General features: G+C 44.7%; 1 protein-coding gene across 1 annotated transcript in view; it reads left to right on the top strand.

Annotated features, from left to right (window-relative positions):
- The first annotated feature begins 2268 nt into the window (after positions 1-2268).
- The window catches only part of mam (neurogenic protein mastermind), a 97195-nt gene continuing 86859 nt past the window's right edge, over positions 2269-12604 (top strand). Inside the window, exon 1 of the mRNA XM_018546340.1 lies at positions 2269-2687. Within this exon, the coding sequence (XP_018401842.1) occupies positions 2682-2687 (6 nt within the window). The 5' untranslated portion in view covers positions 2269-2681. The remainder of the gene's footprint in view (positions 2688-12604) is intronic.

Raw genomic sequence — 12604 nt, 5'->3', positions numbered from 1 at the left:
GCGCGGGAGTCAATCGCTCGCGGTCTTCGACAGAACGTACAACCGACGTTCTTACACTCTTTTCCTCTTCTTTTTCCTCTTCTTCAGCGTGCTTAATTTTTCGAATATTCGCCGAAAAGTTTCTCCCTCACGGCTCGTCGAACTGTACGTATGTCGACGAAGAGACATTTTTCCACTCCTCTTCCGTGCGAGCTTCTCTTCGTTGCGGTGCCTTGCACGTGCATCGCCGGAGAGCTGACTGAGAGTCAAGAGAGTCTCAGGAAAAGAGGAGAGAGGTATAATCGTAATAACGACCACGTTATTTCGGTCCCTCGCGTCAGCATCTTTCGCATCATGAACCGCGAGTGGACGAGTGCGTGAGTGCCTTCCTCAGCAAATAAACCGGCTGATCATAGCGGTCGCCATTCCGTTCGTTACGTTTAAAGGGGCACGCTCGACTACCTGCTCGCTCGTTGGCGTCAGAAGGGCCGGAGACGCCGCACGACGAGAGTCGTCAGCCGATGTTTGCGTATGAAAGAATCCGGTCACCCTCCTTCGTCTCATCCTCCTTCTGCTGTGCGTCCACTGCGTGGGGGGAGGCGCGCGCGATCCCTGTATTGTAAACCTAGCGAGCAACGGGGCAACGGGGAGGAGGAGGACGAGGACGACGACGACGACGACGACGACGAAGACGACGACGACGACGTGGACCATCACCACGCCGTACAATCGGGGCGTGCGACGACGGCCACGAGAAGAGCACGAGCGGGGCGAACGGTGTCGGAGAACAAGAGGCGAGAACAGAAGACACGTGTGAGAAGACACGGCTGAGAGAGAGAACAAACGGAAAGGAGCTATAGAGTGGGAAACGACGCGTGCTTAAAACGCGCGTCGTTTCTGCTGTCGTGGGAACGAAAATAGTTTCGCGAGAGTTAGACGGGCGCACGCCAACATTTATCTTCAACACCGACGACCGAACAAAACACCCACCGACGGCGCAGGAAGGGAGGGCGTGCAAGAAGAGTCTGGCTTGGTATATAACAGTCGGCGTTTCGCGCGGTGACCCTGCTGGAATCACAGCGAATTCCGCTCGGTCCGTCAGTCAGGGGAAACCAAGCGAGAGACGAGAGAGAGAAGACTCCAGAGGCGTAGCGCGCGATCAATCGACTACACGATCGTGCGGTATCGCGCTGCTTTAGTTTCCTACCTCTCCTTCCGCTCCGCCGAGAAGAGTCAGGACGAGCGCGATCAGCTGTTCGCCGAAGCGCCGCGAGTCGCGTCTTGTCGAAGACGATCAACCGGCGCGAGGGAACCGAGCGCGTCCCGTTGGATCCTGAGAATCCGCGTCGCGTGCGTTTCGTGCGTCTCCGTTCGGAAAACCACCTGTTGACGATTTACGAGGGAAAATCGAAGCGCGCGTCCGTCAACGAAAAGCCACCTCCGCGATTTTCTTCGCACGCCCGTGTTCATTTCCACGCTGTGAATCGAGAGAGATCATCATCATCCTGGAGCTCTGGATCGAAACCACCGCGTCGTGCGATAACGCGAGCCAACAACGACAGCGTGCTCGGACCTAAGCAACGTTTTTAAGCTGCTTGAAGAAAACGAAAAAGTACGAAAACTGTGAAAACACTTCTTGTGAAGAGGAACTATTTGTACAAAACATGCTTCCCGCGACTATTGTTTCTTTTTCTTTCTTACGGAGAGGATTAGCGGCGAAAGATCGCTAGTGGTGAGAGCGTTTTCGAAAAATTATAGAAACGTCGAGACTGTGCGTCACCGACGACACATCGCATAAACAATTGCGCCGTCTCGATTATTTTTCACGGTCGAATTCGGTTATCGCCGATACGCATCTCGTCGGTGTGTCGGTTGGTCGCCGGCTGTGAGAGAACTCGGCGAGGTCAGAGGTCAGGGAATAAGCTAGCGGGCGATACGACGCCGCGTGCGAGGCCACGTCGAAAAGAAGTGTCACGTTCTTTCTCTGTGAAAGAGGATCGGTAACTCGAGTGAGGAAGCGATAAGACAAGAAACGAACAAGATTTCTCGAGAATCTGTGACGCGCGCGCATATAAAGACGACGTCGACATGTCCGTGTTGGTGCGTCGACGATGATAGCTAGTCAAATTATTATGGGCATTACATTTTACGAACGATCGATAGAAGGAAATCGACGCTGCGCACGCTGTCCCGGCAGCGTGAACGAAAGGGTTGAGTGCCACATTCATCCCCCCTCGCCCCCGCCCCATCCTTGTCGCGCTTTTTTTCGCAGTCGCGAGTGGCGTTTAGTCGTAATTCAATTCCGTCGGGATAACGGTGCAATCGAACAAGTGTATCGAGCGTTCGTATGGACGTACGTCTTAACCCGCGAATAATCAGACGAGACGTTGAGTTTAATATCATTTGCGAGTACAAACAAATCGAGTGCTACTGAAAATTAACGAGAAACCGTAGAAGGGACAGCGTATCGCTGAACGAGCGAAGAAAAGATGACATTCAAGTTTCGTTGATATTTACAATCGTGACGAAAAAGTGTATCGTGTTGAGGGCAAAACCCGCTGCTTCGATATAACGACACAAAAGAACGCGAAGGAACTGGAGGGGCATGGTGGGCCCCCCTCTGCCAGGCCCGGGTGGCCTCTCTGTGAAAAGAAATCTTCCCTCTATCACCACGTCGTTCCCGCGACATTAGATTACCTGGAATGATGGTACGTTCACCACTTTTTTTACAATAATTAATTTTATTTACAATGATAAAAAGTAAACTGTAATTTCACATACAATGTATAGAGAGGCAAAAGCCTCTTCGTTGCGAGATTTCAATCGTTTTATTTCAGCATCAATATTATTTCGACGTGAAAGTCGAACGTCAGACGTTTCGCCTTGAGAATCAAATGAACGATTTGCATTTAACGATAAACTCGCGACAAGAGAATGGGACCTTCGGAGATCTCAAATGTTTCACGCTCACAGCGGAGGTTTCTCGTCTCATCTTCCTCTCGGAAGGTATAAAGAAACCGGAAACTGCTGACCGTCGTAACTGTATTACGCACCGTGTGCAGGCCCTTGTTGCTTGTATTGAAATCGCGCCTCATGTGTCTCGGAGCATAACACACAGGTGCACCCGATCTCGCCTTCTTGATCAAAAAGCCAAGAGACAAACAGAGACAAACAGCAAGAAATAGGAAACAGAAAGCACATTGTAAAATTAGCCTAAAGCCGTAATCACACTAGCGATTGCACGATTCTGATTGACGATTGAGGATTATTTCTCAACCAATCAGAGCAAAGCAGTGTCACCGATTGCTTTGTTCCGATTGGTTGAGAAATAATCCTCAATCGTCAATCACAATCGCGCAATCGCTAGTGTGATTACGGCTTAAGTGTATGTACTACATTGTTTGCATTGCAGCACCGTGCGTTCTGAGCTCCCTCGTACTGAGCGCAGCGATAAGCTTTAAATTTCGCGCCGTGAAGACTTTCGATCCGGCGCGACGGCGTCGTGTTTTGTTTACGCGTCGTTGCGCTCGATCGCCTTATTGTCTCACCTTCGAAATTGATTTATAATACCGGACGCGCGACATCGGCGAGCGAATTGGATTAAATTAGAAAATTCACCGAGTCAGAGAAAGCGCGACAGTTAAGCGTAAGATCGCAACCGCTCGAGATCTCCCGATCGAGAGTTGGCGGAGTAGGTTGAAACGAACGGAAGTGATTCACCCTTTCAATTCCATTCACCCGCGGTTACTATAAACGCAGGCTTTATTTCTGTCGCTCTGCGCTTAGAGGGATTGTGGGGGGGGAAGCGCAAACGAATGTTTCTCGGTGTCTTCCTTTCTTCAACGACAATCGGAATTCTTTCGTCACGAATACGTCAACTGAATTTAATCAGTCATTTCTTTATTCTTTTTATCACGCATAAATCGTTGCGTCTTACTTGCAATTTTTTATACGGGATAAAGGATTAGCATATCAGTAGATATTTGTCTCTAATATCTGACTGAGGTAGGATTCTGTGGATCAATATCACTCATAAATCCGAAAAACAATCTGATTCGAGAAACGAATATAGGCCTCGGACAAAAGAGGAAGAGGCCTATAGACGTCCTATGCTCCTCATAAGGAGATAAAAGGAATCATTATTATAAAGGATTAGAGAAAGATACAACTTAATATGACTCGACCATCCTCGTGGCATTGAAAATCGAAACGTCGCTCAAAATCAGCGGTCACGATCTGAATCGAAACCAATCGATCGGACGTTTGAATACGCGACACTGCGCAATAAATACGATAATACCGAGAGACTGAAATGAACAAATTGCGTATCGGCACAAGCTTGAATTTTTCTTCGTAAGGCCGGAATCAGACTATGCATTGAAAATTGAGATCGTTTGACCAATGAGGATAAAGAAATTTAAACTCCTATTATTTTGATTAGCCAAAATTCAATATCTTTCAATCTTCAATCTCAATCTTCAATGCGTAGTCTGATTCCGGCCTAACGCGCGCGCGACGCGGGCTAATTCTGTCGCCTGGTTAAGCCCTCGCGCACTCGCCACCTCATTCGCATCGCTTGCTGCGGAACTGCATGCGCACACGTATAGGACAATGGATTGACCGTGTCGTAGCGTCGGTGCGCGTCTAACGGCATTCTGGCGGTCGAGCGACCGATAATAGGGGCGTCCATCGCACTCCGCGCCGACTCGCGGACATTCCGCTGCGCTCTCCCTGTCCCTGATGCACCGGTTCCGTTGCACTAATGACCGGTTCGCGATCCGGGGCGTTAGTCGACGGAATCGGCCAGTCATACACGGCAGTGGCAACGGCGTGCCATACGGTTCCAACATCCTCCGGTATTCTAGTCTAGCTGTTAAGTTGTCTACGATAAGTCTACGACCGCGAAACCATCTTCGCTCCCCCTCGATGATTCGCCTTGACGATTATATTGTCGATTGTGATGTCTCGGCATCGATTTAAAATTGACCTGTAAATTTCGTCCAATATTTCATAAATTGCAATGATCAAAACTAATCAGTGTACATAAATGAAAATCTTTTAAATACATTTGTTTAAAATGGATAATATGCATACATTAGATAATGTATATATCGTTACTATTATTATTATTATTATTTTGCTAGTCAATTCGATACGAGTGTACTCTGACATGAGCGCAAAAACGCAACGTAAAAATCTCCTGCGCATTCCGTTATCTTCCGCGTTTCACCGACGAGTCAAAATTAGTCTAGCGATATTAACGTAACTGTGCTTTCAGCGTGGCTTGCTGGGTTCTAGTTCATAGCTATTATCTGTATAAAGCTAGCTCTCTTAGTAGCCAATCTATACTACGGTGCTCGTCAAGAGAACTCCGACGTACCATTCCTTTAAATACCGTTCGCAATTTAGCTGAATTAAACTCGTGCGCGCGCGCGTCAAGTCAGCGCGTTAATTTCTGGCGCAATAACATCGCACCTATTTATGTCACTTAGGCGACTAAATTAACGTTACTCTAAAAATGTCTCAGACTCATAAATATTAGAGAGAGAGGGAGAGGGAGAGGGAGAGAGAGAGAGAGAGAGAGAAATTGGTTTCGATTCGAAAAATTTGTTATTGTATAATCTTCGGGCTTCCAATCAGAATTGCATCCTGAGCAGTCCATACGCGTCAGGGGCGAGGATTCGAATTGTGGGCGAGCGCGAGTTTCCAGTTTAGTGATGCGGTGACGCGTGACGTGGCATCCCGATTTCTGGCGTGTCATAACAGGGGATTAAGCCTCGCACGGGCGGGCGAACGGATGGACGGAAGGACGGCCGGCTCATGGCTGCGCGTCGGAATTATTTATACCACTTGATTACGCGTCGCACTGCGTCGCGCCGCGTCGAACCGCGCCGAAGCGACCAACGGAAACGAACGACTTGGTGGTGATGAAACGAAGCGGACGAGAGCGTGCGAGAGCGAGCTAGCTCACGACGACGCAGAGAAGCCTTCTTCCTCTACCGTTCATCGTCTCCGCGCGCGTGGATCTCGCTCTATTGATGATCGATGCCGACGCTGCAATCGCCGGCATATGTACGTATATACGCTCGGTCGGTCGTTATCGGCGACGTCAGGAGTCGCGATAACGAGGACGACGACAATTCCGACGTGGAGTGACATTGAGGAAAGTCGACGCGTATCTCTATCTATTTATCTACCTCTCTCTCTCTCTCTCTCTCTCTCTCTCTCTCTCTCTCTCTCTCTCTCTCTTTTATCGATTTTTATCGATTATTCGGTATGCAAAGTAACTGATTATATAAGAATCATTTGAGTGCCTCGCTTTCGGTCACTTTGCGAAATATTGTAAATTTCCGTTGCAATCATTGTGCAGGGAGTTATAAAACGAAGAACCTGTGTGTAACTGCAAATGCGGGAACATCGTACGAGATTCAACTCCGTTTGGCATTGGATTGTGAGAGTTGTTCGTTTCTGCTAATGAAAATTTTGGACAGAATAAAAAGCATCAATTATGGATAAAGCCGCAACAACTCAGAGCATCTTCGTGTCTGTCTCATTATCAGTCATTACTAGCTTATCTTGATAAATTTCAATTGTATTTTGCAAACTTGGCTCAAATTTTGTCTCAGACGAGCTTGTGTCTCTTCAACAAAATTGTCAGTTGCTCAAATGATAGAATTGGCATGATCGGTGATAATATAAAACTTTTTACACGCTAAAGTTCTAAACTGTGCTCCTTTCTGTGTTTATAGATTTTCACACCTTGTCACCTCTCTGATTTCCTGAAAATATTTCAAGATATTTCTGTTTTGTATAATTATTCAGTCATCTATGACTGCAGTGCTGACCTTAATATACACTCATATACCTCTGATCAGATTTGTTTATGGAATCTTCGAATCTGTACCTTATTGCATCGACGACACATCACAAGAATCTCTCGACTTTCCTGAATCTACGCATCTCGGATGATGCTGAGACATTCGTCTTTTTTGAACAACACAACGTATGTTTCCTTTCGGCTAATCTAATACATAGTATAGGATAAAAAAAAATTGTGTTTTCCCAATCAAATTAGAGTTTTCCATTTCTCTTCTAATCTCAATAATTTCTTTGATGATCTTGAAAATTGTATTGGAACGCTCTTTATTATGCGGAAGATATCAATTTCAAGGTCAATGCTCTATAAACACTTAAGTGAACGCTACAAGCATGTTCTATATCGCGACTTATGCTTCGTTAACGCCTTTGGCTCACTCAGGATATCATCAGAACTATGATGAGGGAACGTGATATGACTAGAAGGATGAGAAGAAAAAACGATCTGATTTGAACTCTAATCACTACAAAATATAGAGGAATCAAGTACATAGAATTTGTGCGTGTTACCAAATAATTTATCTTAAAGTTTTACATGAGTTTCAAAGTTCATACTGAAGTTGCTCAGACATCTTAGACACTAATCAAGTAAATCACAACATTTCTAACGGAAGAAACTTTTCTTCTCTCTATGATCACTTATTTATTGCGATATTTAATTACATGGGCCTATATCTTCTGATTTACATTTCAGGATTTGTGCATGCTTTGTGTAAAAATTATACGTTATATGTGTGGTCCGATTACGGGAGTTATCGAGTAAGAGGATTACTTCGGCGGATGTTTCTCAGAGGTCTGTGCTGGGACCTCTTCTGTTTCTTCTCTATCTGAATGATTTTGATGGAGCATCAAAATTTTGCAAACATAATTTCTACGCGCATGACTTCTTAATTTATATGCACGTTAAACCGATATATCTGCTGGAGGCAATAAGCAATATCGGTAAGCAATATGGGCGACACCGAAAGTTGGATAACTATCAGTTGCCTGAAGCTAAACCCTAAGAAGTCAATGATCCTGGTCTCTTTTAGATACATAAACAGCATACATTTTAAGGATCTATTCTCATATATGACACGCGGATATAATATAGTAATTCTGTTGTATACTTGAATCACTATATTTAAGACGTTATTATAGGAAAAGCAGAATAAGGAAACAATCTTAAGAGTTTACTCAGCTCTCTCAATCAATTCAAGCATTTACAAAAGACTTTGAATGCTTGTGTTTATCTTTAATGTTAAATGGGATGAACCCACCTTTTTCTATTTTGTTAGATTTCATTGATTTTATCATAAAGATATATCCTTTTCATGGAATATTTAAAGTTTTCTATTGTGCGTTTTTTTTTTAATGGTCCCGGTTTGCTGTGGAGTTTTGTGTTTAGACACGATACCATCTCACGTGATATAAGATAGGCGGTATCGACGCTTTGAATATCATTATGTTGAATGGACGGTTTTGAACGGTCTGTTCATGATGTACCATAGTAAGAATGTAGAATGATTCTTTTAGATAGCATTACATGTAATGTTGTCATTCTAAATGCACATTCAATTATCTGCTTCCCTTTCTAATTTAAATTTGAAATCGGCGCGCACACACACAAAACACGCTATATCTGTGTAATTACTTTTTTTTATAGAGGTACAAATTAGTTCGGTCCGTTTTCCAAAAGATGATCGCCTCCAAAGACGAGTCATTTTTTCGATATGGGATTCGAAAATTGCCTGAGAGATAGGAAAAAGTAGTAGCCAGCGATGGACAATACTTTAATTAATCTGTTCATTCATTTTGTTTTGAAATAAATGCATTTTTGAACACGAAAAACGGACCGAACTAATTTGTACACCTAATATTTTTATATAATTTTTTTCCTTTCCTCTTTATATTCAATTATTTTTTTTTACGTACGCTGTTTAGCTACTATATTGATGTGTGTTTTAGGAGACACCGTTTTTAAAGCGCCTAATAAATATTCTCTCTCTCTCTCTCTCTCTCTCTCTCTCTCTCTCTCTCTCTCTCTCTCTCTCTCTATCTTTCTTCTTTATACGTGGTCGTGTATTATTCGACACGGAATTCGAAGCGTCCTTGAGCGTCTTCTTTTAATATCACCGAAAACTCAATCCATGACATGGGCGCAAAGGCGTACATATCGTGTGGATTGATGAAACTGATTTGTATTTGTGTGTGTGCAGTTTTTATTTACCGATGTGTCGAAATCTGATAGGTTATTATTTTTTGCACTATTTAAAATTTTAAAACATTGAATATCTCGGTATTGTTTATGATTTAGTTAAATTTCAGTACTTAATACACTTATTATTACACCACTAGTCACGATAATAATATTTTGGATCAAAAGAGAATGCGATCGTTACCTTACAGCGAAAATAGAGCACGTTACAAGCAACGGATTCACCGGTCCACCACGATAAATTTACTTCGCAGACGAGTGGGCGCTCGTTGAGACCACGTCGAGATAAATTGCTGCGCTATCGACATTATTACATCTATAGCTCGTACGGAATCACAGAAAATTAGATCGCATCATCAAGGGAAATCGTACGTTTTTGCCGGTCATTTTTCCTCGCTCCTGATTATAACATTCAATCACTCTTTCGCCATTCAATTTCGGTTCACGATCTTGCCGATTTACGTCTGCAGTCATCACGATTTGTCACGCGATGCGATCGCGTGTGTTCGTTTCGGAAAAAAAAAAAAAAAAAAAAAAAAAAAAACGGACGCTTCGAGATTTTAGACAACAAAAATATGAGTATTCACCCGACCTTGGGCGGGTTATTAGGGTACACTTTAAACGGGAATCCTACGTCTCGCTCTCTGCGGTTCTGTCGATAGTCTCCTGTGTATCCGTAAAAGATATATTTAGCCGGCGCATCGTGAAAACGAAGATGCAATCAGTGAAAGAGAGAGAGAGAGAGAGAGAGAGGGACAGAAGTGGGGATAACAGAGGAGGCAACAGGGAACGGAGGCAGACAGAGTCGTCCGAAATAATCGTGATTCGTGATTCGCGCGCATCAACGCTTGTCTCGTATGGATGCGCAACGACTCGCGCGCGACGCATCGCTACGCAGCGATACGCGTTCACGTCTGCGTCATTCACAGCTTTTTCCTTTCTGTGTGAATCTGCAGCTGTTTCTCGTACAGCCGCGAGATAGCTTATGTTTGATTTTTTCTCGTCTTGTAAAGCTTGAATTTTTTTTATACATCCCTAACCTTTTTCTATAATTATCGCATTGTTCATTTTACGGAGTTCATTCTATTGTATTAGTTGAGAATATTGTGCGCAGAGTATACATGTGGTTCTATCCTTGTGTTAACCTTTTCTTCTCTGTAAACGCCGGTACTCACGTTTAGTGGAGTTACAGAATGCGTAAACTTTTACAGCTAGGAACTATTTATCCGTTTGGATTGCGATAGAACGGGGGAGCATAGCTCTCTCTCATTTCTCTCGTTTCCTCGTCCCGGACGGGGAAACGACAGGAGAGGAACCGCTGCGCGCAATTCTTTACGCGAAGCGCTCGCGCGTGGTTTACGACGCGATAAACCTCCGCGTTTCTCAACTAATTTCCAGCGTGACGAAAAGTCGTTCCGGCCATGAATTCTCACGCGCCCATATCCAGAAATATCGCGCGTGTGCGAGAATTTCTGGTTTCAGTTTTCTGGACTTTAGCCACGTCGTTCGCTCTCGCTCTCGCGTCCGGTAACGGAGATATTTCGAGAAAAGAAGCGAGCGAGTGAGGAGGAGGAGACGATCGCACGCCTCCTTGACGGGTATCGCGATAGCTCCCACTTTCACGAAGATCGACCGAATTCATTATTCGCGCACCGTCTCCCGCGCATCTCGTCCATACATCATCGCCACATGCTTATTTATACAGAGCGCCTCGGAATTATCGCTTCTCTGGCTTCGAATCTTGGACTCTTCGACAGATTATTTGGCGACGATTGTTATTTAACGAAAGTTTCATCGTAGGATATCGAGTATTAAATTTTCACGAAACGAACTGAATTAATAAAGGATTCGTGATCTTATTTCGATCAGTTTTGTAGAAAATTTTTAAGTATTAGGAGCTACAAGACAAAAATATGTTCTTAGCTTTACGTCGCGAATAATAAACTTTATGCATTGATGTCCATTCTTAAGCCGTAATCACCCTAGCAATTGCGCGATTGTGATTGACGATTGAGGATTATTTCTCAACCAATCAGAGCAAAGCAGTCACCGATTGCTTTGTTCCGATTGATTGAAAAACAGTCGTCAATCACAATCGCGCAATCGCTAGGGTGATTACGGCTTTAGACACATCCTAATTGTAAGTACGAAGTTTATATACACATGTAACACCTTCACAATAACTTTCTCGAAATAATAATATATAAATTTTCTGTAATGTACTGTGACTTAAAAATTTGTAGGTACTACTTCGTAAAGTTGGAACGTGTTTTCGCAAAAGACGACTTACCTCTTTGATGTTTGAAAATATTTTAATTTATTAAAATTGCGGCACTATCCCTTCACATATACTGCTGCCGGAATTCTCGCGGACAGAAATCGAAACGATATTTTCGCGCGATGGGTCGATCTCACGTGCCGCTAACGGACGATATTTCGGTTCTCGTGCATAGGGCGCTAAAAAGCTGCAGCTCGTCTTTAAATCAAATCGAGAACGATCGCGCGAGTGTGGCGCGCATAGCTGGCGTAGCTGTGTTGCGAAAGCGCGGAGTCGTAAAGACGCATTATTGGCTCTCTTTCTCTCCGCGCCACTTCGTCTCCTTCTTCTCTCCTCGTCGCGAGCCCGTAGGTGACGAGGGGTGCGATAGAAACGGGTTGCGAGGGTGCGGGCTTGTGAGTGCCGAGAACGAGGTGAAAGAGGAGAGGAGGTGGAGGAGCTGCTGGTAGAGGAAGAAGAGGAGGAGGAGGAGGTGGACGAGAAACTCGTTCTCATGGTGAGGGTCTCGGCAGGCAGGCAGGCGGTTCGCTTTTCCTTCTCGCTAGGACTTGGGCACCGAGAGAAGGAGAAAGAGGGTTACACGGCTGAGAGCAAGGGGTAGAGAAAGAGAAAGAGAGAGGGCGGGAAGAGAGGGTCGTCGAGCTTACGGAGGGTGGAGGACGCGTAAAACCTCCGGCCGCAGATCGATAGGAAGGTCGGAGGTGTGTCGTGTCTGTTAGACTTTGGCCTGAACTCGCTCGCGCGCGCTCGGCTATACGTATATCGAGCCCACCGAATCCGCATCCGCGTATCGTAACGCGTGGGGCACGTCCTTTTGTACTTTTCGCGTGGCGAAATCCACTTGACACAACTAGCAGGGAAAGACCACGACTATGTCGAGTTCATTTCGCGGCTCTATTGGCCCTTCTTTCAAACCATCGCATATGTAGCGATTATTCGAAACGCGTTAACACGATCGCGACTCTCACCAATAGACCTTTGTACTTGATGATTCTTTAAAAGATTATCATCCAATTACGTTCGTGATTTTATAACTTAAACAGATTTTGGAAAAAATTATTGCAATACGTATTCCGGATAGATTATTGTACCTACATAAAAAAGTCTATAAGTAGGAAAGCTCGAAGGACGTTTTTGCGACCGCATATCGCCGGTATCGCTTAGTGCAAGGAGGATTCCAGATTGAATAATCGAGCTTCCGACTCGGGGATTGTTTGCGTCATCGTAAGACAATAATAATTACGGGTACGTACGTAGTGCTGTCTGGTCGAGTT

Source organism: Cyphomyrmex costatus, unplaced genomic scaffold (genome assembly GCF_001594065.2).
Source record: "Cyphomyrmex costatus isolate MS0001 unplaced genomic scaffold, Ccosl1.0 scaffold546, whole genome shotgun sequence".
NCBI classification, from domain to species: Eukaryota; Metazoa; Arthropoda; class Insecta; order Hymenoptera; family Formicidae; genus Cyphomyrmex; species Cyphomyrmex costatus.
The sequence above is the reverse complement of the archived record's forward strand: the minus strand, read 5'-3'. Positions and strand labels throughout refer to the sequence as shown.